Genomic DNA, 24,523 nt, shown 5'->3' on the forward strand with positions numbered 1-24,523 from the left:
TAATATTCCACCTGCTATTCTTCATATATTTTATTTTGCAATATTTAGTCCCATTTACGGCAGTTTTTATCCGGATTTGATAATCCTGGAAAGTCTCTATCTGGATCAGAGTAATCCAGTCCAATGTTGCTTTGAACAACCAGGATAAAAGTAAAATGGATTATGTGATCCTCCATCGTGATAAATGGGATTCTAAAATCTGAATAGCTTTTATCTGGGTTAAAATTTTTTAACAACTAGGCCCTGGGATCAGAATAATCCATCTTTTTTGGTTCAAATGTATTCTCTTTGTTTGAACAACACAAACAAAGAAAACAGATCTATCTATCTATCTATCTATCTATCTATCTATCTATCTATCTATCTATCTATCTATCTATCTATCTATCTATCTATCTATCTATCTGTCTGTCTATCTACCTGTCTGTCTGTCTGTCTATCTACCTGTCTGTCTGTCTGTCTGTCTGCCTGCCTGCCTGCCTGCCTATCTATCTATCTATCTATCTATCTATCTATCTATCTATCTATCTATCTATCTATCTATCTATCTATCTATCTATCTATCTATCTATCTATCTATCTATCTATCTTGCCTATTGCATACTTGCAGAAACCGGAGGACAGGTTTTCTGTGTAAACATACACTCCCGAGCCACTTTATCAGATACATCAGTCCAACTGTTCAACACATATGGCTAATCAGCCAATCACATGGCAGCAACTTAGATATGGTCAAGATGACTTGCTGAAGTTCAAACTGAGCATCAGAATGGGGGAAAAATACATGTTTACAGTTTTTCTCAGTCACTTTGATGCATTTCTCACATCGAAATTAACATTCTCATCACTATCAGTTTAAACTCCACAACAGTCAGTCATTTGTGCACATCAGAGTAGCATTTCTCATTGCATTGGTCAAACTGCAAATGCTATTGGACATGTAGCATTTGCTTTCATACAATTCTCTGCTATCTCATGACATTATCATTTGCTTTAGTCATATCAGTCCAGATTATCTATACTTACAGCTGCAGAATAGTCAGTCCTCGTAAAACTGATAGTCCTCATTTCATTGCTTGAGTCATTACATGCAAAAGAGTTAAACTGGTTTTCAAAACCTGTCAAGCAGATTTGAAACATTTTCTTTCATATTTTTCTGGAATGTCTCTTAAATTGAACAACTTCTCTCAGCCGGCCCTCAGCTTTTAAATGTTAGGAAGTGAGTGAAGCCTTAGTTGTAACAAATGGTAAGCAATTTGTCCACAGTAATATGTATGTACTGTTACAGTAATATATTCTTTACAGTTGTGCACAACGCTGCCCAAGGGTTAATATTTATTTTAAGTTTGTTTTATAGAAATGACTGAAGTGTATGTTTTTATTTAATTATTTATTTTAGATGGCAAAGAGCGTATGAAGAGGAAATGTGAATAGTCCTCATTTCATTGCTTGGGTCACTACTTAAAAAAATGTTGAACTAGTTGTCCAAATCTGTCAAACAAATCTTATAAATAATTTTAAATATTATAAGACTTGTCAAAGAAATTTTATACATATTTTTAAATCTTTTGTTCTTGAAAATGTCTCCTAAATTGAACATTTTTTCCTCAGATGAACCTCAGCTTTCACTGATAAGAAGTGGGGTGTGGAGCATTAGATGCAACCAGTGTTAAGCCACTTCTCTACAATCACTCGGAGCTGAATCCCCTGAACCTCCATTTCACAAGCATATATGAACCAAGCAGGTGTGTGCATGGTGTGTACCATTTCTACAATACTGTAACACAGAAAGGGAAGGTCAGTCATGTGGAAGATGGGTGAGGGTGCAGGGAGGAATGGGAAGGGGACAAAACAGGTATATAAAGAAAAGTCTAAAAAAGGGAAAATACCAGTGAGTTACAGACCACTTGTGTGGTCGAAAATGCCTGACTGATTTTAGAGAACGGGCAGACTGGTTAGAGATGACAGAAAGGCAACTAACTCGAATGACCACCGGTTACAACTAAGGTATGTAGAGTGGCATCTCTGAATACACAACATGTCCAGCCTTGAAGCAGATGGACTACAGCAGCAGAAGACCATATCACTACTACTCCTGCCAGCAAAGGACAAGAAACTGAGACTATAATTCACACAGATGAACCAAAACTGGACCCCTTTCACTAGTGTAATAGTGAAAGGGATATTTTCTTGGCAAACTTTCAGCAGAGTAATGCACCATGTCTCAAACTTACACACAGTTAGCAGATTTTAGAGCACCTTTGGGATGGGGTGGAAAAGGAGATTTCATCATTAATGTGCAGCCAAAAAATCTGCAATAACTGTGTGATGCTATCATGTTAATATGAACCTAAATCTCAGAGGAACGTTTCTAACACCCCACTGAATCAATACCATGAAGAAATAAGGCAGTTCTGAAGGAAAAAAAAGAGGCCTCAACCCAGTACTGGGAAGGTGTTTCCCAACGAAGTAACCAGTAAGTGTATGTTTTCACTTCCCTCTACTGGTCACAGTGGGAAACTACAACAGAAGATTTTTTTTCTCTACTCTTGCCAGTTTATTACTCAATATGAAGTTGTAATTCTATCCAAATAATCTGTTTTATATTCTAAAAACACATTTAAGAAAAAAAAATAGCACAAGCAAATTGCAAGAGCATACTTTGTTTTGTTGCAGTTGAATAAAGTTTGACTGAATCAAACCGGAAATTAGGACGTTGTATCTTGAAAATTAAAGCACAGATTTTCTTATTTTTTCCCCTTTCATTTAAAAAAATCCTAATTTCAAGAACATTTCAATCAGTTTTTAACCGCATTTAAAAATATTTCTATGGTCAATAAAATAAAGTTAACCTAAACATAAACAACCATTTTTTAACGTCGCTTTAATTTAAGCTTTTCCTCTTGTTTCCGGTGGCTGTTCTACAGTAACTTGACAATTGTCATTGATTGTTAACAGCCACGTCCGAAAAGGTGCGCAGCTGCTCGTCGTCCACACAGCGTGGTTCATGTTTGTTGCAGCGGGATGTGGGTCTAGAAAACTTCCTTTCGTGTTGTGTAGCATGGCTGACAGGGCGGGGAGTTTTTTAGGAGACAATCGTATGTGTCGCCCGTTGCCAATTGCAGCAGCGTCTAGCTAATGTTACTGAGCTGAGCTTCCTTCTTTGATAAAAGTCCTCAACCCCCGCTGGGCGGTTGGCTGCAACTCTCGAAACACACCGAAGCTCTTTGATTTACAGAAAGGTAAGACTTGGTTTTCTTGTTTACAACTACATTTTTTTTTTACTTGTCGGACACACTAAGTGCGAAAAGAAGCTAGCAATCTCATAGTTGTCTGTCCAGAGTCATAAATGTTGCCGTTTCATTGTCTATTGTTGATGATAAGGGTTGACAGATCGACGTTATTGTGCAGTCATGTTGAAAGAAACTTCAAGTCGTTATCTGATGTGTGAGAGCTCCACTTTCTCCACTTTCCACTTGATGTGCGAGTTAGTGTTAGGACGTGTTTGCATCATTTGATTCTGCTTTTGTGGGGAATATGGCCAGATTTTTCTGTTTAATCCGTAAAAATAATTTATTAGATCATGTAATAGCACAGAAATATCAGCAGTGAACTGCAGTCAAAATAAAAATAACTGGCCTATTTCCATTGTTTACACTGGAGCAGTTTGTAAACTGGTCTATGTAAACTTAACCTAGCGGCTGTTCTGTGTGGATTTCAGATTTGTTATTTAGTCTTTAAAAAATAAGTGTATGTTACAGTTAGATTAAGCTGTTCTGTGGCGAGGGAAAACAACTCCACTCAACCTGTGAGACAGACACCATATGCCTTGATCTGTTTTTCCCTACATTTTTTCTTCTTCTTCTTCTTAAGGAGCATGGTGTAAAGAATAATCCTCTGGGTATGAGAGATGGATAATTCATTTGGCCATCACAAGATGGAATAACCATTGAAACGTCCCATCTACTCCTCACGCCCCCATCCTTCATCACAGCGGGTGTGATGCCGGGCAGCAGGCCTTTTGCCAGACCCTGGCTGTGGGGTCTCCTGTCCCCATTCCACACTCGGCAGGAGCGGGTGGTGTTGGCCCGCAGCGAGAGCCTTCCAGGGGAGCAGGTGCTGAAGATCACGGTCACAGAGACCACGGTGATCGAGGCGGAGTCCGGGGTGTGGAACTCACGCTCCTTAACCTATCTCTGGCTTTGGTACTTCTTCAGCTTCTGCACCCTGTTCCTCAACAAATACATCCTGTCACTGCTGGAGGGTGAGCCCAGCATGCTGGGTAAGAAAAAATAAACTGCTTCAGTTGTTTGTTGCTGTCAGGTTTTACTTCAACAGCCTGAGGAACTGGTCCTACTGTTTTGTGCAGTGACTGTTTTAAGGAATGTGAGCAATTCTGGAAAACTTCAAGAATCTGCTTAGCAGATTCCCACATTTCCTGTTGATGCTCTTCATCATTAGAACAAATCAAAGTATCGGTCTCTGATATTTTCCTCAAATAGCTTTATTAAATAAATGATTATTTATAACTTGATAAAGTTTTATCATCCACCGACATGAGTTGCTATAACATTATTGGGTTGACTTCCTCATGCCTCCTAGGTGCTGTTCAGATGCTCTCCACCACCATCATAGGCTGCTTGAAGATGTTTGTCCCATGCTGTTTGTACCAGCACAAATCCAGAGCCGAGTATCCCCCCAACTTTGTCATGATCATGCTGTTTGTTGGTCTCATTAGGTTGGTGCTTTTGCCTTTAACTGGATTATTGCTTAAAGATATCAGGGCTGCGTTACGTTAGCTTCTGCATGTAGAAAAAGCAGCAGATTTCTTTTTCCTTTTTTTTTAAGTTGTAGAACCGGTTAAGTAAAGACCAAATATGGAAAATAAAAAAAATGAATGTATCTACTTTTGTCAGGTTCACCACAGTGGTTCTGGGATTAGTGAGCCTGAAGAATGTTGCAGTGTCATTTGCTGAGACTGTGAAGAGCTCAGCCCCCATTTTCACTGTTATCATGTCCAGGCTGATCCTTGGGGAGTACACAGGTAAACACATAGCATGTTGAACTCTAAAGTAAAGCCTTCGTTTGGTCATGTGACTCGAGTGGATTGGGTATTTGAAACATATGCTTCAGCGATCCTTATGCAGATACCTGTCTCTTTGCACTGTCATCTTTTGGTTCATGATCTTAGACAAAAACATTCACAATCAATAGAAACCAGGTCATTGCTTTTTTTTGTTGACACTAACAGTGACTCATCTCATTGTATATATTGTTTCTTCTCTAACCTGCAGGGCTGTGGGTGAACCTGTCCCTGTTTCCTGTCATGGCAGGACTAGCCCTTTGCACAGCTACAGAGCTCAGCTTCAACATGCTCGGCTTCTCTGCCGCTCTGTCCACCAACATCATGGACTGGTCTGTACGGCAACATTCCACACAGCTGTTCACACCTGCAGCGTGACGCTTTAACTAACTCTACTTCCCTGATCTCAGTCTGCAGAATGTTTTCTCCAAGAAACTGCTTAGTGGAGACACATACAGATTCAGGTAAAAGACTGAGAATCTTCTTTTTTTTTATTTTGTGTGTTTAAATAAAAATAAAAAAGCTCAAACTGGGTTTTCTTATTTCAGCCCTCCGGAACTGCAGTTCTACACCAGTGCAGCAGCAGTCATCATGCTCATACCTGCCTGGGTGTTCCTCCTGGTAAGTCAACACACAACCCTTAATTCCTTTCTGTGTGTTGAATTATTCTTTCAGTCGTGGAAAGGTTATAACTGTTTATTTTGAGCTAAAATCTTTTATTAGTGGACCTGCTACATCCATCATTCAAACTGTATGTTTAGTAGGGGTTTAACAATACATCAGTCTGCATTAATACATCAGTTTAATGATCAATGATCCAAAAGACCTACCTAGCTGATGAGGTTGACTGAAAATATCAATGAAACATTAATGCAGTAATTATTTGTAAAACATATTTAAAAAAAGATCATGTTGAGTTGTTTACGTTTGCTTTGTTCTTACCAAAATGTTTTATTTTGATTTGATAACAGCTGATATCTAAAGCTGTGATGTGAAACTATGATAATGTTAGACTGATTATTATCACTAAGTACTACAAATATTTGGTTTGAGATGCTAAACAGTGAGGTTTTCACTATATCCTGGTTTAATGGGAACAAATAGAAATTCATTCAGTTTTCTTATAGTTTATGTTCAGATTTTAACTGAGAATGTTTTTCATGTAAATGTCTGATTAAACTCAGGAATAAGATAATATTTTATTACTTTAGTTGCTCATTGTGATTTGATGTTATTGGAAGTGATTGATTTATCGTCTCATACTGATGGCTGACTCCTGAACTGGACTAAAACAACATTGTGCCGTAGCAGAATTTGGAAAACAGTAAATCGTTATCCACTGAATCGATATATCCGAATGAAATTACCATTCAAACCCTTGATGTTTAGCATGTTTTCACACAAGTTGGCAGTTAATTGTACTTTGCTTATGACTGATAAGCAAAAAAGATGAGTGAGTGTAGAGTGTGTGACAAAGAAACTACATAAAAAGTATAATTGGTGCATTAATTCATTAAAACAGATAAAGATACTTAGATTAAAAACAGGTAAAAACCCAGCCTGTTTTTCTGTGCTTAATGTCAGACAGTTCAGTAACAATCGGAGGACAAGCTGACTTCAATCTCCCATGTTTCCAGGACATTCCTGTGATTGGGGGAAGCGGAAAAAGCTTCCTCTTTAGTCAGGACATCATCCTGTTGCTACTTTTTGACGGGTGTCTGTTCCACCTGCAGAGCGTCACAGCTTATGCCCTCATGGGACGGATTTCCCCCGTCACGTTCAGGTAGGACAAGAGCACAAAGTCCAAGGCAGGGGTGTCAAACATACAGCCATTAATCTGTCCACGTGAAGTCTCATTTTTATGTTTAAATCTAAAACATTTCCAAGGCGGCGGGAGGGGGGGAATAACTTGTTTTATATCCATTATATCTTTCTTTCTTAACTGATCTGACTTCGCGTTATGAGTTGAGTCCGTTCAGATGGTCAGGATTACCACACAGATGTGGAAACATACACACACGTGCGTTTAAAATAACTTCTAGATAGCTGATTTAGTTCTTATGTTATCAGACACTTAGCCTACCTGACATGTTTCAATGGTAGTTTTCTGTCTTCATCACTGGATGGTGTGTAATGTACAAATCAGCTGATATTCATTGAGGCGGCACCGACCCGCCCATACGGCTCATTCGAACGACATCCGAAGCCCCCTACTGATGGCTTCTAGATCTTAAAAATTTACTTAAATAACTAAATATAAATAAAATATTTTTAAACACAAATATACAATAAAATATAAACAATTTTTATGAGGTTTTAAATGATCAAATTTATAAAAATCATTGTGTTTATAGAACTTTATAAATAGAAATCTATTAACAAAAATGATATTTTTAAATAATTTTCTAAATAAGAAAAACTATAAACTAATCTATACTATTTTTTTAACCGGTCCCTCTTGAGATAAAATTGTGCTGTATGTGGCCTCACTAAAGTGTTTGTTTACATTTATTGAGTTGTATCTCAGCTGCAGGATTAAGTTTTCTAAAGAGGCCGAAGTTGAAAATAATTGTGCATCCTGGTTTCAAACTTTGATCAGTAAACCTGCTGAATATTCACTTCTACAGCACAGACTGTCCTGGTGTAGTTTAACCCTGGAAATAGTGTGTATTCATTAGATAACATGCTTTATCTGCAAGGTTTCCAACCATCCATCGTATGTTGTGACATATCAGCTCTCGTTATCTCCTATGGAAATGACAATGACATAAATGTCCCAATGAATTTTAAAACAGAAGAAGGTGTGGTGTTGACTTTTATTCTATTAAAAAAAGAAGGAAAAATGTTGTGTGTGAGCGCTGCTACCATCATGAAATCTTAATTGGATAAATTTGGTTATTTATTCTGGTTTTTGACAGTGTTGTAAGGTTTCATATCCTAAATGAAACATTACACCGCTGTTACAGAACTGTGTGAGCACCATATAGCAGCAACAATGAAGACTTGAGCTTTTCAAGGTTCAGCAGTGACTTTTACTTTTCGAATGTTCTCTCTTCTGGTCCACTGCTGATGTAGATGCACATTCACTGCTGACTACACACTGTGACACGTACTTGAACCAGTTTGTCTTATTTCCACTGATCTGTTGCTTCATATGGGCATTTAAAAATGATAATCTCTGTAAAATGAGCTGTATCCGGGATACTGTTACAACCTTGCTGTTCTGTATTACCCATTTTAATGCAGGAAACAGGAACAAAACTGGACACAGTGAAGACATTGAAAACCTGTGCTGTGTTATTACTAAAGCTCTTGACAATAACTTCATGCTCTAGTTACAGCATTGACTTCAAGTATAGTTATAGACTGGAAAGTTAATAAGCAGGTGAGCTTGACAAACTGGTCCTCATCCTCTTCCAATTCTCCCTCATCCTCAGTGTTGCCAGTACTGTGAAGCACGCCCTGTCGGTTTGGCTGAGCGTCATCGTCTTCAGCAACCAGATCACAGTCCTCAGCGCCACCGGCACCCTCCTCGTGTTCGTCGGGGTCTTCTTGTACAATAAGGCCAGACAGATCCAGAGGCAAACCTTACAAGCCATGGCTGCTGAACAAAACCACAAACCACTGCACAACCAGGACTTTCAGCCTCAATGAGGACTGGAGAAATGGAGTGAAAGCCACAAAATCGACACATTCCAGACAAAGAAGTTAAATGCATTGTTGCAGTCATATCTTTAAGCTGAAAGTAAACAATGTTTGTCTGACCGAGCTGTCAGCCGTTCTGAGGAACTACACAAATATTTCTTTGTCCTTGACCCGAGTAACATGGCAAGCATCTTTTGTCGTTATCGGTCAGTAAAAGAAGAATCTCAGGGTGACTTTCTGCTTTTCCAAGGAAGTGATGAACACTTACTTTCCCAGGTATGTTGGTTGATCATCTGTGGTGCAGCAGCTGCTGAATGTATGGTACTGTATGTATGATAGTGTAATCTGCACTATGCCATCTGAGGTAAACTATCTTGATTCTGAATGTATGTTGTGAATGGGGTGTGATGCCTCACAGGATGTTTGTTTTGTTTTAAAAGGCTGATCCAGCCAAAACTTAAACTGGATGTTTAACACAGTTTTGAACAAAGTGTGAAACATTCAAGAGTAACACTGCATTCTAGGAATGCTCATTTTCTGACAAAAAAAAAAGTAGTTTTGTTAATCTAATCTCAGAATTTAACACATACACACACCTCAGTACAGCGAACGAGAAAGTTCAACGTGTGTTTGATGGGACACGTCTGTACTAATCATCATCCGTCTGGCAGTTGCCACTTGATTCTCTTTTTTTTTTTTTAAGCATTTTAATAATGCTTTACTTTTGCTGCGGTGTTTGTGCCAAAAGAAGCAGCCTCAATTTCTCTTACCTGTGTTGAGACCACGAGGTTGACCATAAGAGCTGACTGACTTGAACTTGTGATTTATGTACATTAAAACATGTTCATTTCATGCTTCTATATTATTGTGTAAGATTTTCTCTGTGGGTTATGATTTAATATTCATACCATAAGAATGTGTCTTTATACTAATGTTCCACCAAACTTTTTTAAGTTCAAGCATGCACTTTTCTTGCCAGAGGACGAAAGCATTGAAGTAAATATAAACTGTATAGTTAAGAAAAGTGCAAATTAAAGATATAAAGATGTTGAGGTTGTAAAGATGTGAACACTGCAGAGTAAAACAATTGAAATGTTTTACGAATCTTCATTGACGTTTTTATTTCCAGTTTACATACAGCACACACACATACAGATGGGAGAAAGTTAGTACCGTGTTTACACAGTCTGCTTAATAAAGACGAGAAGTGCAGCTGTTGTTATTTCAGCGAGTTTGTGTCTCACCGGCCGCTTTAGTAGATGATCAGTTGCATGTTAACGCAAAAGGCCAATCAGCCAATCACATGGCAGCAACTCTGCATTTAGGCATGTAGACATGGTCACAATGACTTCCTGAAGTTTAAACTGAGCATCAGAATAGAGAAGAAAGTGACTTTGAATGTGGTATGGTTGTTTTTGGCAGACAGGGTGGTCTACATAATTCAGAAACCTCAATTCTGTCCTGCTCAGGCTGCAATTCAAGAGATTTTCAATGTATTCCTGCTTCAACACACCTGACTCAAATGGATCTAATGGCCTGCACAATGACTCACTAATGTGAGTTGTGTGTTGGGGCAGGGATGCATGGAAACCTGCTGGGTCGTGGCCCTCGTAGGACCGAATTCAGTAGCCCTGCTCCAAGTAATGTTTCAACATCTTGAATCTATGCCATGGAAAATTAGGGCAGTTCCAAAGGCAGCCTGTTATTAGCAAGGTGTACCTGATGAAGTTTCCTTTGAGTGTCGATCTCTGCACAAGATGTGGCACCGAAGAATTCAAAAACGTGGCACTGAGGGCTTAAGCTTAAGGAGAGGGTGGGAAGAGGAGGAGGGATTTTCCTCACCTTTTGTTATCCTAAAACATAGGCCAGGCTGGGCTGCTGGGAAATGCATAGTTCAAACTAAACCAGCTGATAAAGTTCTGTTCTTCAAAGGTTCTGCGGGCAGTTCTGAAAATCCAGTTTAAGATCTGTCAACAGAGAAATATCTCCAGAATCAGCTGTTCTCATGTTTAAGGATCAGTATGATGAGTTTATGCTCAATGTTTCACCTGAATATGTGAAAACCTCAGAACAGACTGAAATAAAAGTAGTAAAACTGGACAATCTGTGCATCACACTACCTACCTTTGTTGAACTCAAACCTTTACAAGTGTGGAGTCAAATAGTTTCGAGACCTAATGAGTAGTTAAGAAAAGCAGTGTCTTTAACTAGACTCATAATTTTTTTTCTGTTTGAAAAGAAAAAAATATGGTGTTTTGTTTAGGAAAAAGTCTTGCTCTAATTATACACATATTCATTTATTCATTTAAAAACTAGATTCTTGATTACAGTTCAAACAGTGCATAAATGTAACTAAATTACTAAATTTAATATTTTCTGCACATTTAAGACAAATTAACATTTTTCAAAATTCACATGTAAATGTCACGTATTTAGTACAGAACTTGTGTTCATAGAGTTGGGACTAAAGCTGACAACTACTAAACAATTATTTTCATTTGAATCACGTTTTATGAAGATGTTTTAAAATAAAAATCAAGAACAATAAACTAAAATCTAAATAAACTACTTATAAAATAACTTCAGCTAAATTAAAATGGCTCCAACTATGGCTGATGTGTGTGAGCTGCTGTTGCTATAGCTGACCCTGCTTCATTAAACATAGCCTTGGAGGGATGCTAATTATAAATAAATATAATTTAAAGTGCTTATGTAAGATTGCCGGGGCAGTTGGAGCGGAGGATGTTAAGAGATGGAGGCAGAAACTGTTATCAGGAGATGATGTTTGAAAGGTGGATGGGACTGTTGAGATGAAACGAAAACCTGCAGGTTAGGACATAAAATCTCCTCAATGGTTTGTCTCCTGATCAGCAAAGATCATACTCAGCTGGTTATCAGTTTATAGGAGTTTCCACTGGTATTTACCTTCAAACCCTTCAGAGACACCTTATTGTTTTGTGTTTGCAGGTCCACTAGCATGCAGCAAGGCTGAGCACATGGTCCATCACAGCTGTGTGTGTTAATCAAGCCAACATTCAGCCCAAAAATACTAACTTGCTAGGGAAAATGTGATCAAACATGATTCAAATCAATGTGGATCTCATTCTGACGTTCAGGAGAGGCAGAAGTGAGCTCTGGGCTTGTAGCACCGTGGGAACAGCTGATCAGACTGACATGTTGCTAAATGCTAAATGGAATAAATAATAGAGAATACGATGGTTCATCACAGGTTTGTCGTGTAAATGACACGTTGAGTATGTCAGAACCACAGTCTACACTTAAAATAAAAACGCTTGTTGCACTTCTTAGTGTTTTTTTTATTATCAATATCTGAACTTAAACTATTACTTGGATAATAAAACATCCTAAATACTGTCATTCGTAGGACAATCTCTTGCAGTGTGTCCATCTACTACAACAGTAAAAGGCTTTAAAATAACTGAACAAATATATACTCTATGATGAAAGACTTATTTCCTGCTCTGATAAGCAAAAATAATAATAAAAAAACAAAACAGCTGCGGTAAAGTGGATTTGATTTGCAGCAAACAGGAGTAGTTTGATAGGTTAAATCAGAGGACACAGATGGAGGCTAACTGTAGACACGTCGTCTTCAGACTGTGTTCAGGTTTCTGATGGTAGCTACCTGAATGCTGGCGTGTTCTACTGAGACTTTAAAATGTTGAAAATAACCTTCTGGACCTACAGTCAAATTACTGTGTGTTGAAATGTCCACAGTGAGCAGCAGAGTGGGCAATTATCCCTTCATCCTGCTGGTGGACAGAAAATCTTCATCAAACTCTCGTAGCTGAGGAAAGTGACGGCGTTGACAGGAAAAGCCCTCAGGCTGTTCAGCAAGAGACCTTTGAAGAAGACCCTGAATCCCTCCTCCCTCACGCTCTCCCTCATGCAGTGAAGGACCCCGCTGTACTTTCGGCCGCCGGCACCCGACATCTGGAGACGAGCTTTCACAACGTCCATAGGCGTTGCGAAAGCCCAGGTCACCACACCTGCTACACCCCCTGCCATCAAGATCGCAAAGGCTCCTAAAAATAGGAAACTTAGAAATAAATGACTGTCTTCAATATCGTGTTTACAAATAGCAAATATTAGTCAGATATTTGGAAATTTTCTACAAGCTTGTCAAGTAAAGTGCTGTTTTTATTTTTTTAAGTAAACATAATTTCCACGTCAAAATTAGGGTGATAATACAGGAAAAACCACAACCTGGTTAGGGGTGGTTTAATATAATTTACATGTCCAACAGTGATCCAGGCAGAAGATTTTAGAAACCAGGAATGACTTCAGAAAAAAAAAAAACTTTTTAAAAAATAATACATTCATTTTAAAATGTAAAAAAATGATGTCAGTGATGTTTATGTATACAAATGCTGATTAAATTCCCTTATCATGAGACATACGATGTATGTTGGCATGCATAAATTTACTGGATGAGTCAGCCAAATTACCAAAAAAAAAGCAGCATACAGTGCTGTGCAAAAGTCTTGAATCACCTTTCATTTCTTTATATTTTGCTTCCAAAGAAACTTTCAGGTGGTCTTGAGCTGTTTTTCTCCAGATATTCTTAAGGGTCTTTTAAGGTTTTATTTGGACATTGGCTAATTTTAGGATACTGGACAAGTGGAGGATAAAAATAAAAAAAACCAAACATCATCAGCAGGTGGACAGCAACTGAAAGGGATGCGTTTAGGAAAGAGAAGATCCAGATGCATTTAGATCCAGTAAGGTCCTGACTCAGGATCTAAGTGTCTGACTTTTCAGCTTATCCGTCTACTGTTCACTGAAGCCTCATCAAAAGTGCTCTCCATGTAAGGGTGGCTGTCAAGAAGCCATTCTTAAGGATGGGAAACAGGTAGTAAAGGCTGAGGTGTGCTAGGAGACACAAGAACTGGACTGGAAATCAGAGGCAACAGGTCTGGAGATGAATCCTGAGGTGGGATCATCTTCACAGAGAGCGGAGCAAAAGGCAGCGGCATTCCATGTCCTGCAATTAACCTGGAGAACGATTCCTCAGGACGAGAATTAACAAGTAAGCTTGTTTAAAGATGGTTCAGGCTGTGTTGAAGAATAAATGAACTCATATTAAACATTGATTTTTAATCTTGATAGAGTTATATAAACTCTGGTTTTGTCTTATATATTATATTTCTGTATGTTTCAATATATATCTCTGCTATTTTCCCAGTACATAATAAACAAATCAGGGTGGCTCAAGACTTATACGCAGTACTGTATTTCCGTTTTGCTGTAGCAAGCAGAAAGGTTGTCCAGCAGATTGCCAGGCCATGTCTCAGTGTTTGCAAAGCTTCCATTTTGGTTCTGTTTTTTAACGTAAATAGAGGAAGAGAAAGAAAAATTGTCATTCAAAGTGCAGTCTGCTGGACTTTTTTTGTTTTGTTTTGTTTTGTCTGGAAGGAAGCAGGAAGCAGGAAGAACAGCAAGAATGAGGACTAGAAAAAATAACATGGCATTTTAGATTTGGTCAAAACTATTATAAACTGACTACGGGCAGCAGAAATGACTATTTCATAAATTTGACCAGGTATTTTATGTAATATCTAGTTCTCTCTTCAGTCTTATATTTTGATGTATAGATCTTGATGCGTGAATCAACTTCTGAGACTGACCTGGTTCTTTGCTGGTCTCAGTTAGAGCCTTGCGAATGACCTCATAAGGCAGGAAGTAAAGTCCATAGCAGGGTACATCCCTCAGAGCAAGAGCCACACCTCCTCTGAACAGACCCCGGGGTCCCTCCTCCTTCAGTATGACAGCCATACAGTGTATGGGTCCACGATAACGGGCAGCAGTTGTCTGACCCTGCAGACGCACCTTCACCAGGTCGATTGGAGCACAAATCAACACCTACAAGAAGATTGTGTCACTATGTCTACTGGCTTTGGAAAACTTATCTCATGGAAAGACTAAAATCAACATTAGGTTGATTTTATCAATACGATATGCCTGTTTTGCCTCTGTGTCATATAGTACCATTTATTTAAAATAAAGCATAAGCCTTTGTGGTTTGATGACAATGACGTGTGGTTCATCATATTGATGTAAGATTAAATACTTGTATGATCAGGACAAATATCCAAATATTCAAACACAACACAATATAAATATACTTAGTAATAAAATGAGCAGTCCTAGGAATAACTTCTGATTTTTGTCCCTTCTTTTTGCTTTAAACAGATCACATTTTAGTTTTACAAAATATCTACTCATCTTTAGAATTTTATATATATATATATATATATATAGAGAGAGAGAGAGAGAGAGAGAGAGAGAGAGAGAGAGAGAGAGAGAGAGTAAATAAAGAAGAGAATTAGAGAAAACACTTGCAGTCCCCCTGGTGGTCACATATAATAGTGCATGAATTTTACTGATTTGAAACGCATTGCACTGTTTATTATTTATGCTTTCAGGGCCATGTCCTGTACAGGTGACCCTTACCATTCTGCGAATGTATACCTGTGCACCAGTGTGTCACTCAGCAAATGATCTGTCAACTTTACTGATATTACAGAAAAATAAAAACGAGGAAGAAGTGTTGTTGAACTGAGCTAAGCTGTTCATTGAAAACGATGGCATGAAGCTAACTGGGCGGAATATTATTATTACGAGCAAGCCTTATAAAACTAAAGCCAATTACTATTAAGCCATAAACTTTGTGATTATCTTACACTTAAGCATGCATCACCTTAAGACTGGATATGTTAAAAACGCCCTATTCTTCATGCCTTTACAAAGGCAAAAACTTTCATTTACAATTGCAGATATGAAAAATGAAAACTTTGTCCACACTTTTGTTTTGCTGTTTTCAGACTTTTGCTCTCTCCGCACACTCATTTTCACTGTAATGTTGTGGAGTCCAAATGGATCCATAGCAATATCTGCAGTAATGGTTCTCATGGCGGTTTTCAACCCTTGAACCTCAGTAGAGCTTACCTGTACCAGGCCTGAGAAGCAGCCAGCACTGAAGACCTGCCCTGCAGAGGCTGGCTTGTATTGATTCTGGCCATTGTGTTGAAACTGAGTGAGGTAACCTAAAGCATTGCTGTATGAACCAAAGACAACAGAGTTGATAATGCCAGTTGTCAGCACCGGAAATGCCATCCCCTTGAAGAATCCATGAAGCTAGCACAACAAAAACATAAATGGATTAACAATTTTCGTTAAAGTTCAAATTACTACATAAAGTTGTAATAACAATGTTCTACAAAAAAAGGAGGTGACATACCCCTTCATGAGAGTATGATTTAGCCACACAGTGAAATATTCCTCTATATCCAGACTGGGCTTGTAGACGCACCTACAAACGAGATGGTATGTGTCAGCATGAACTAGGTTAACATAATATCATATTTACTGGTTTCAGACTGCAACCTTTATTGTGTCTAATGGATGTCCAACTGCAAGTCCCAAAGCACCTAGAGTCAACAGAGTAATGTTATTTCTCCACATATACACAGGCGATGTATATTTAAGTCATTAATTAATTTAAAAGCATTTTGTACCTGAAATGCTCCCCGCTATGAATTCCAAAAATGGCATGACTTATACAGTTTTTAAAACCTGCAAAAAAAAAACAAAAAAACAAAACAAAACCTCCAAAAAAAAAAAAAAAAAAAAAAAAAAAATGTACTTGTGATTTTTGCACTTTTGAAGACAATACATCCATGAAAGTGCCGCTTTACAACTGCTGTGAAGCAAACTTACTGGTCCCATGAATGATTAATATATGACCATAATAATTAAAGAAAAGAATTTTACAAAAACAGTCGAAAGTAAAAATCGTTCCTTTTGTACAACTCATAGAAACAAAACTGATTAATTCACGTAATCCTATTAGAATTTAACCAAGGACATAAAGGATTAAAGATCATTTGAGAAACCTATGAAAATAGAAAAACATTGTTGCAGCAGTTCTCGCAGGTGGTTACGTCTTTCCGCCTGTACACATTCAAAAACAAACTCCGCGGGGCTGAAACCAGTAAGTTGGTTTCTTGCCATCATAGAAGGTTTTTTGAATGAGGCAACTTTACTTACCTTTTGTTAGCGTCACCTCATTTTTAGAATATGTCTAGAAAATCCTGCCCACCTTAGGGCTTATCACACTTCTCCCGCAAAATCTCAGCTCCTGAGTGATCTTTGGCTCTCACAGTGAGCAGGGGAAAATCTACACCATTACCACGTAAAAAAAAAAAAAAAAAAAAAAAAAAGGAGGGGGGGGAGTTGGCGCGGGGGGGGGGGGGGGGGGGGGGATTCTAGGCGCACAGCAAGGCGCTTGTAAACACTGAGTGACGTCAATTTAATGCGCAAGGCAGCTTCGAAAAGCTAAGGGCATATACTGCGTTTTGGGTGTTTCGTTTTTGTTTTTTTTGTTTTTTCTATATATGTGCTGCTTCTGTCACTTATTGTAAAACATGACATGTAATCTTTCAGTGTGTCAAGGTACCCACCGATGAAAGAGCGATTTCTATCTATTTTAAACAGACTCGAGACAAGTTACCGTTGACAAACTGCTGCTTTACCAAGGAAAGCTAGCCGGAGAATAGCTTACACATCTGTTTACGTGCAGCATGACTACTCTAACAAGACAAGACCTAAATTTTGGACAAGGTAAAGCATTTAAACTAATGAAACGATTAATCATTTCATTGTGAATTTAAGCTTCGATAATGTACATTTAGTAACTGTTGAAACTTGTATGTACCATAAAGTAGCAGTAAATTTGGCCTAAGCTTGTTGGTACATATCGATCATAACACCTTCGAAAGGATTGCATTAGAGGTCTTAACAAAGTTATTTCTTTTTTTTAGTGGTTGCTGACATTCTGTGCGAGTTCCTGGAAGTCGCTATTCATCTCATTTTATATGTCCGTGAAGTTTATCCCTCTGGGATATTTCAGAAGAAAAAGAAATACAATGTACCTGTGCAGGTACAGATATATGTGTAATTATTCAATTTCCTTAAGTTTTTAGGTAGTGCTTGCCTATTTGCATCCTTAACATTTATCTTTGGTGTGCTTGTTTTATAGATGTCATGTCACCCTGAGCTGAATCAGTATATCCAAGACACACTACATTGTTTAAAACCTCTCATTGAAAAGGTAAGGTGGTTACTGCAGCTGATGGTATCAAATATGGAAATGTTCACCCACATTTATTTTTATAAACTGGATAAACTTTCCGTTACTTCCTAGAACGATGCAGAGAAGGTTGTTGTTGTCATCATGGACAAAGAGCATCACCCTGTCGAGAGATTTGTATTTGAGATTTCACAACCTACTCTTCTCTCTATCAGGTTTCCTTCCACATTTCGTAGAAAAGAGCTTGCTTGATTTGAAATACATTGTGGGTATGATTGTATTGAGTGACTTATTTTGTCATCACAGCTCGGATACTTTGCTTTCACATGTGGAGCAGCTTCTGAGGGCATTCATACTGAAGATCAGTGTGTGTGATGCTGTTTTAAACAACAACCCACCAGGTAATATCCCTGATGATATATTTTTATATACAAATTAAAATAAGACAGTTTTCTATGATCTTAATACTTATATAAAGAACATCAACACCAATGAAAGGCCTTCAAATGGTAAATAAAAAGACAATGTGTGTAGCACACAATTATTGCCATCAATTTTTATTAATTTGAATTAGTTTCTCCCACAGAATAAAAAATAAGAATCACTTGTGTAATTTTCAGTGCTCACTTGAACTGGATTAATCAGTTAATCCTTATTTTACTTCATAAAGTAATGAAATAAAGAACAGTCTTCCCTGTTTCATTTTCACAATCAAGTTACAGTATTAAGTGGGGATGTCAAGATTACACACTTTCTTGGTACAATTATTGTCAAAGAAATAATATGTTAATTAATTTCTCCACACTATAATGTGTAAAATCACCTGAACACTCCTTATATGTTAATTAGTTTTATTTTTTTCTATATTTTCATGTCAAAATAATTAGCTAATATAACAACAAAGTAAAGTCACTCCAGCTAAATCTCCTCTATAATAAACAAATCCTACATAATAACTCTGGATTTCTCTCAGATGAAAAAGGCTACAGGTCCTCTATCCGGACGTGGGAGGCTTCTTTTTGTAAACCACGTTAGAAATATTGTTTGGAACATTTTTTTTAAACCCTGAGTAAAGAATTTAGAAACACAGAAACAACATTTCCAGCTGTCCTTTAGCAGAATAGCTGTCGTTTGTTTGGGACATAAATAATACTACAATAGTGAAAATAAATAAGAACTTATATCTGGAATTAAATGCTGTTTCTTCTACAGACTATAACTATTGCACACCATAGACCTCATGCCAGGTTAATTATGTCTGAACAATAAAACTATCTGTCACAAAAGACATATTTCGTTTTTTTTCTCATCTGTATAATGTAACATTTAGTGAACACATCATGTTTCACTGTTAAGACCAATCCAAGTCGTACGTAAGCACAAAATAGCAAATGACACGATAAGATTGAATTTCAATGTTACGTTTGATTATTATTACCTTCATTTAACCAAACTAGTTTTTAACCAAACTAGTTTTTTTCCTCATCTGTATTACTACGTTCAGTAAACGCGTCATGTTATGCTGTAAGACCAACCAAAGTCATAAACAATTACGAATTAGCAAATAACACGATAACATTTCGTTTCAGTTTTAGGTTAGATAAAAATAAGTGTCATTGAACCAAACTATTTTGTGTTTATCTCCACTGTAGTGTAAAAAGCTGCTGGTTGTCCTGCAGGTAGTGAAATGTATTGGATGTATTTCCTCCTTTTTCTGCAACTTTTTAAATGTTGCTTTACAGGCTGGTAAGCCGTCCTCCACAATGACACCTTGGTCATTTTTTTTTGTTTAAAATAAAAAAAAACTCTGATAATGTTTAAATTCGTTTATTTCTTTGGAGGGGAAAAACTCTTCCTCTGCTGTGTCCCACTCAGGCAGCCTCTCCTGCAGCCCTCATGGAACTAAAACAAAGCAACACAAGCAGCAACATGCGGAAGTGGTGTAACTTTGTTTTGTGCAGAAGTTGCGCTGATCTGCTGATATGGTTCATAAATAATATTTTATAGAAAGGGACGATATTGAGGGATCTTTAAAATTAAAGATGCATTTAAGATGTTTTACTGAGTCTAAACACAGCTGAATAAGTCTGGGAAGTTCTATGTGGATTAAAAAAGAAAACTCTACACTGAAAAACTTTTAGTTGACCTTGAGCAATGTCAAAACGGTGGTCTTCACACTTATATGTTGCTTAAATAGGGAATAACATGGGCAAAACCCAAGGAGGACACCACTACTGAAAGGAAAGCAACAGAAATCATGACCGCAACAAGCTTCATACATTAGCACCAGACTTAATAGGATGATAATATACAATTCAAAGAAAGTAATTTTTTTTAGTAATGGAGTGCATCAGGTTTTTATTATTATTACTTTTTTAACTGGTGATGAAGCTGGAGCTCATGAGGAAACTGCATCCTCCCAGAGCATTCCCAGGGGAGCTGAGAGATGTAGTCCCTCCTGCGTGTCCTGGGTCTCCCCCTGGGCTCTCCTCCCTGTGGGACGTGCCCACAACACCTCACTAGGAGGCATCGTGACCAGATGCCTGAGCCACCTCATCTGGCTCCTCTCAATGCAGAGGAGCATTGACTCGACTCTGAGCCCCTCCCAGATCACCAAGCTTCTCACCTTATCTCTAAAGGCGAGCCCGGCCACCATGTGGAGGAAACTCTTTTCAGCTGCTTGTATTGTCGATCTTGTTCTTTCGATAACTGCCCACAGCTTATGACCATAGGTGAGGGTAGGAACGTAGATCGACTGGTAATTCGAGAGCTTTGCCTTTTGGCTCAGCTTCTTCTTCACCACGACAGACCGATGAAGAGTCTGCATCACTGCAGACGCCGCACCGATCCGCCTGTCGATCTCCCGCTCCATCCTTCCCTCACTCGTGAACAAGACCCCAAAATACTTGAACTCCTCCGCTTGGGGCAGGACCCAATTGCAGACCCGGAGAAAGCATTCCACTCTTTTCCGGCTGAGGATTATGGTCTCGGATTTGGAGGTGCTGATTCTCATCCCAGCCGCTTCACACTCAGCTGCGAATCGCTTCAGCACCTTATGAAGTGATGACCTCCTATACTGTTAACAGGAGACCTTTTACGAGTCACTATTCCCAACAGGATGAGGAGATTCTAGTAAACTATTTGAACGTTTTTGTTATTTTATGTGATTGTACTTTGAGCTGTTGTTTGAAAGGAAGCATGATTTAGGAATAACCTGAGAGGAAAGGGAAACCTGGGAGGCACAGTTCAGGGTGAAAAAAAACTAAATCATATCTTCCCACCTTTATAGTCTGTTCCAAGTTTGCATGAGCTGTGTAGAAAATACAATATAAAAGAAAAAAAGTACACAATGAGATGAATAAGTTTAATCTGAAAGTAAAATAGGTTTTCCAGTCTGTGGAAGGAAGACGTTGATGACATTAAAGTGTGGTGTGTTTTCTGTGTTACAGGATGTTCTTTCACAGTGCTTGTCCATACCAGAGATGCTGCTACACGTAATATGGAGAAGGTTCAAGTCATCAAGGTGAGATTTATGAACACAATGAAACTATAGATTAACACACCTAAGACAGCAGCATAATTTTATTCTAATAAAATGTAAACAGAATAATTACTTGCAAATTTTGGTCACATTTGTGCATTTACCTCCTCAGGATTTTCCATGGATAGTCGCTGATGAGCAGGAAGTTCACATGAAGGAGCCGAGACTCATTCCACTGAAGTCTATGACGTCTGACATAGTCAGGGTGAGATTTAAGATTCCTGTCATTGATTTCTGTAAAAAAAAAAAAAAAAGCATAGTTATATTTAAAGAATTCTAATAACTATTACTCATATTTGGTTGTTTGGGTTCGACAGATGCAGCTGTATGTGGAAGAAAGAGCCCAGAAAACGTAGACCACTCCGTTGCAGAAACAGCAGATGCTGCTGCATGAGCTAATCTGTGGCGACGGCAGCTCATGGCAGAATGCTTAACATGTCCTGTCAGGGCTGGATCGATGAGTTTTTGCTGAACACTTGACATCAAGCATGAAATATTCCTCTTGGAATCAATTTAAGGTGCAGGCATTTTGCTGCAGCTGGTGTAAGGAGTCTGAAACATGATGTCATCTGTGAAAAATCAGCTTCTCAGTCATGAAGAGCTGGTGGATTTTTGTGTAGTTATGTCTGTATTACCATAAAATATAAGATGAAAATGAAATATTTAAAAGGAGGGTGGAACACACTGTCTGTGGTCTTTAGTTTAAACCTGATTCTGTTGACCTGTTACTGTAAATATGTCATCCATCTCACTGTTTATTTTTACAGTATCCTAACTTGGTGTTTACAGTAGCATCCGTCAGAAATGCGTCAGAGCTGCAGAAGGTTTAAGTTGGACTTTTGCATGTTAAATGCATATATGTGTATACATTTGATGTTTTAAATATTCTCAGAGAAATCATCAAGACTTTTAAACTGCAATAAAACTTTTTAAAGCACCTGCAGTTGAAATTTTGGTCTGTTTGTATTATGTGTGTTTAAGCAGGCTAGAGTTTTAAAAATATCTAGTATAGCATGTAAATGGAAAAATGTGTAGAAGTATATGCCATTAAGTATGGAATGGTAGGAGTGCCACAAAAACAAATTAATCTGGAAAACAATAAGGAAATAAATTAGTAAATGCATATAGACAAATACATAAAACAAATGAGAAAATGTATATAAAATTATTTTAAATATTTTTTCATTCATTGTCACATAACTTGGTTTAATAGCTCAGTTTGCAGAGCATCCATCTCCCATGCAGAAGACTTCAGTTCAAAACCTATGACAAATATTAACACCTTCCAGTTGGGTGCTTAGGCAAGACCCTTAACGCTACTGCCTAACCAAGTCTCTTTGGAGAAAAGTATCTGCTAAATGACTGTAGAATAAAATAATTTAGTTATTTGTTTTCAATGATTTCATACTCCAGCTTCTTCATAGTAACATGGGGTTGTCCTTATAATCATCTTCAGTATGTGCTATCTTTAATATCAAGAACATGACACAGAGCCTGTGAAGTTTAAGGGGGCTGAATTTAAGTAAATTGAATATTAGTATAAAACTTTTGTTGCTCCGTAATTTAACTACAAAAGATAAAAAGTAGGGGAAGATTTACTTAACTGCAGCTACATAACCAGGTGCACAGATCAGATCAAAGTGACTATGTTCATGACTGCATGCAAAGTTAAGATAACCGGAAGAGCACCTGTTTTATGTAAGTCAGACCGAAAACTTCAGAGGGGTGTGAAGAGGCACCACTCATAAACATTTAAAGGTTTAGACACAGAAACCGCCCGTTCTCAGTAGAGCTCACTAGAGCCACATTTGCAATGGCTGAAATTAAGGACCAAGGCTGAATTTGGGGTAATGCACTTTGAAAACAATATTGTTGGACCTCTGACACCCACATGAAAAAAATGTATAATATGGGACCTTTAAGAAACTCTAGGAACCACAAGTAAAGCAGACTGCTCTGTTTAGAAAATATGGAACCATGAAATTTCAAAGATACAATACAGGTTGATTTTTAAGTGAGTAAAATAATTTAATATAATTCTGTTGTAGATTGACAGAGAGCAAATGAGGAGAAGATAAAACTGAAGAAATATGATCTCTCCTGGTTATTCTGCTGACCATGCTGCCAGTTGACTCATAAAGGGGTACAAAACCACCAGTTGTGGGTCTTTAAACATGAAATTTCATGCTGATGGCTTAAAAACACACAACTGTAGTGAAACCTAAAAATCATTCACAACAAACACAGTTTTTGTCTTTGCATCCACAGATGTTAGGAGTTAACACTCAACCATGCAAAGAGAAAAACATAGAAACAGAAAAATATCCTGCTGCTGGAGTAAAACATGATTTTTTTTCTCTTTTTTTATTTATTTTTTTTTAGAAATTATGGCCATTCCACATGACCATCCTCTGGGCAAAATGAGGAAACTCACCATATGGCTTTTTTGATGGTACATGCAAACTTGCACATCTGTGCAGGCACCATTAATACTGAATCAAATACTGTAAACAGGTTTTGGAGCAGCAGATGCAGCCATTCGAATTACTTTTCTTCAAGAATGCCTTCATTGTTTTAGAAAGACAATACCGAACCACATTCTGCATGTATGCCACGTCAGGAAAGCTCTATATAAAAAGAGATCAGATGCTTAATTGGCCTTGCTATAGTGTAATAAAATCATTTGACACACAATGAAAGACAGCTGAAACTCTACAGTGCATAAAAAAAGAGTAAAAAAAAACCTGCCGAGGACCATAGCAGCTCATTAAAATTCAAAACACAGAACATTGTTGTAAAAAGAGGTGACGTAACACTTTTCCTTAAACACACCAGACCTCAATGGTGTTTTTAGGCTTGTTTAGTTTACAATCTGATGCTGACATGGGCTCAATAAATAAAATAATACTGGCATCAGCAATGTGATGCACATAGTCATATTTGGCTTGATTTTTTTACAAGTTATTCTAACTTTGAGCCATCATAACAAAAGTAGAAATAATATCTCAAATCCACTACAGAAGAGACTTTATTATCATACATCTGCAGCAACTGTTTAAATGAATCTGTAGGTAAATCAAATATTAGCAAAAGTGAATATTGTACATCCATATTTGATACTTTTAAACATTTTCAAATTTAA

General features: G+C 37.7%; 3 protein-coding genes across 4 annotated transcripts; 2 read left to right on the forward strand and 1 right to left on the reverse strand.

Annotated features, from left to right (window-relative positions):
- The first annotated feature begins 2,947 nt into the window (after nucleotides 1–2,947).
- Nucleotides 2,948–9,825, forward strand: LOC121652086 (solute carrier family 35 member E2A-like). The gene is made up of 9 exons (XM_042004632.1): nucleotides 2,948–3,242; nucleotides 3,874–4,282; nucleotides 4,603–4,738; nucleotides 4,917–5,044; nucleotides 5,295–5,415; nucleotides 5,494–5,547; nucleotides 5,632–5,704; nucleotides 6,721–6,866; nucleotides 8,521–9,825. Exons 2-9 carry the CDS (start codon nucleotides 4,003–4,005, stop codon nucleotides 8,735–8,737), a joined length of 1,155 nt encoding a protein of 384 aa, XP_041860566.1. The 5' UTR covers nucleotides 2,948–3,242; nucleotides 3,874–4,002; the 3' UTR covers nucleotides 8,738–9,825.
- Nucleotides 9,826–11,114: 1,289 nt separating this feature from the next.
- On the reverse strand, nucleotides 11,115–16,910 carry LOC121650986 (solute carrier family 25 member 45). Of its 2 annotated transcripts, none has more exons than XM_042002818.1 (7): nucleotides 16,799–16,910; nucleotides 16,267–16,324; nucleotides 16,136–16,179; nucleotides 15,990–16,061; nucleotides 15,698–15,886; nucleotides 14,377–14,611; nucleotides 11,115–12,774 (listed from the first exon to the last, which is right to left on the reverse strand). In XM_042002818.1, exons 2-7 carry the CDS (start codon nucleotides 16,301–16,303, stop codon nucleotides 12,494–12,496), a joined length of 858 nt encoding a protein of 285 aa, XP_041858752.1. In that variant the 5' UTR covers nucleotides 16,304–16,324; nucleotides 16,799–16,910; the 3' UTR covers nucleotides 11,115–12,493. The 2 variants fall into 2 exon arrangements, with proteins under 2 accessions (XP_041858752.1, XP_041858753.1); XM_042002819.1 differs by having other exon boundaries at nucleotides 16,851–16,908.
- A 155-nt stretch (nucleotides 16,911–17,065) lies between these two features.
- Nucleotides 17,066–22,318, forward strand: mad2l2 (mitotic arrest deficient 2 like 2). The gene is made up of 8 exons (XM_042005081.1): nucleotides 17,066–17,371; nucleotides 17,572–17,690; nucleotides 17,790–17,861; nucleotides 17,955–18,055; nucleotides 18,147–18,241; nucleotides 21,290–21,363; nucleotides 21,494–21,586; nucleotides 21,699–22,318. Exons 1-8 carry the CDS (start codon nucleotides 17,332–17,334, stop codon nucleotides 21,735–21,737), a joined length of 633 nt encoding a protein of 210 aa, XP_041861015.1. The 5' UTR covers nucleotides 17,066–17,331; the 3' UTR covers nucleotides 21,738–22,318.
- Nucleotides 22,319–24,523: the final 2,205 nt, after the last annotated feature.

This window comes from Melanotaenia boesemani, chromosome 13 (genome assembly GCF_017639745.1).
Source record: "Melanotaenia boesemani isolate fMelBoe1 chromosome 13, fMelBoe1.pri, whole genome shotgun sequence".
NCBI classification, from domain to species: domain Eukaryota; kingdom Metazoa; phylum Chordata; class Actinopteri; order Atheriniformes; family Melanotaeniidae; genus Melanotaenia; species Melanotaenia boesemani.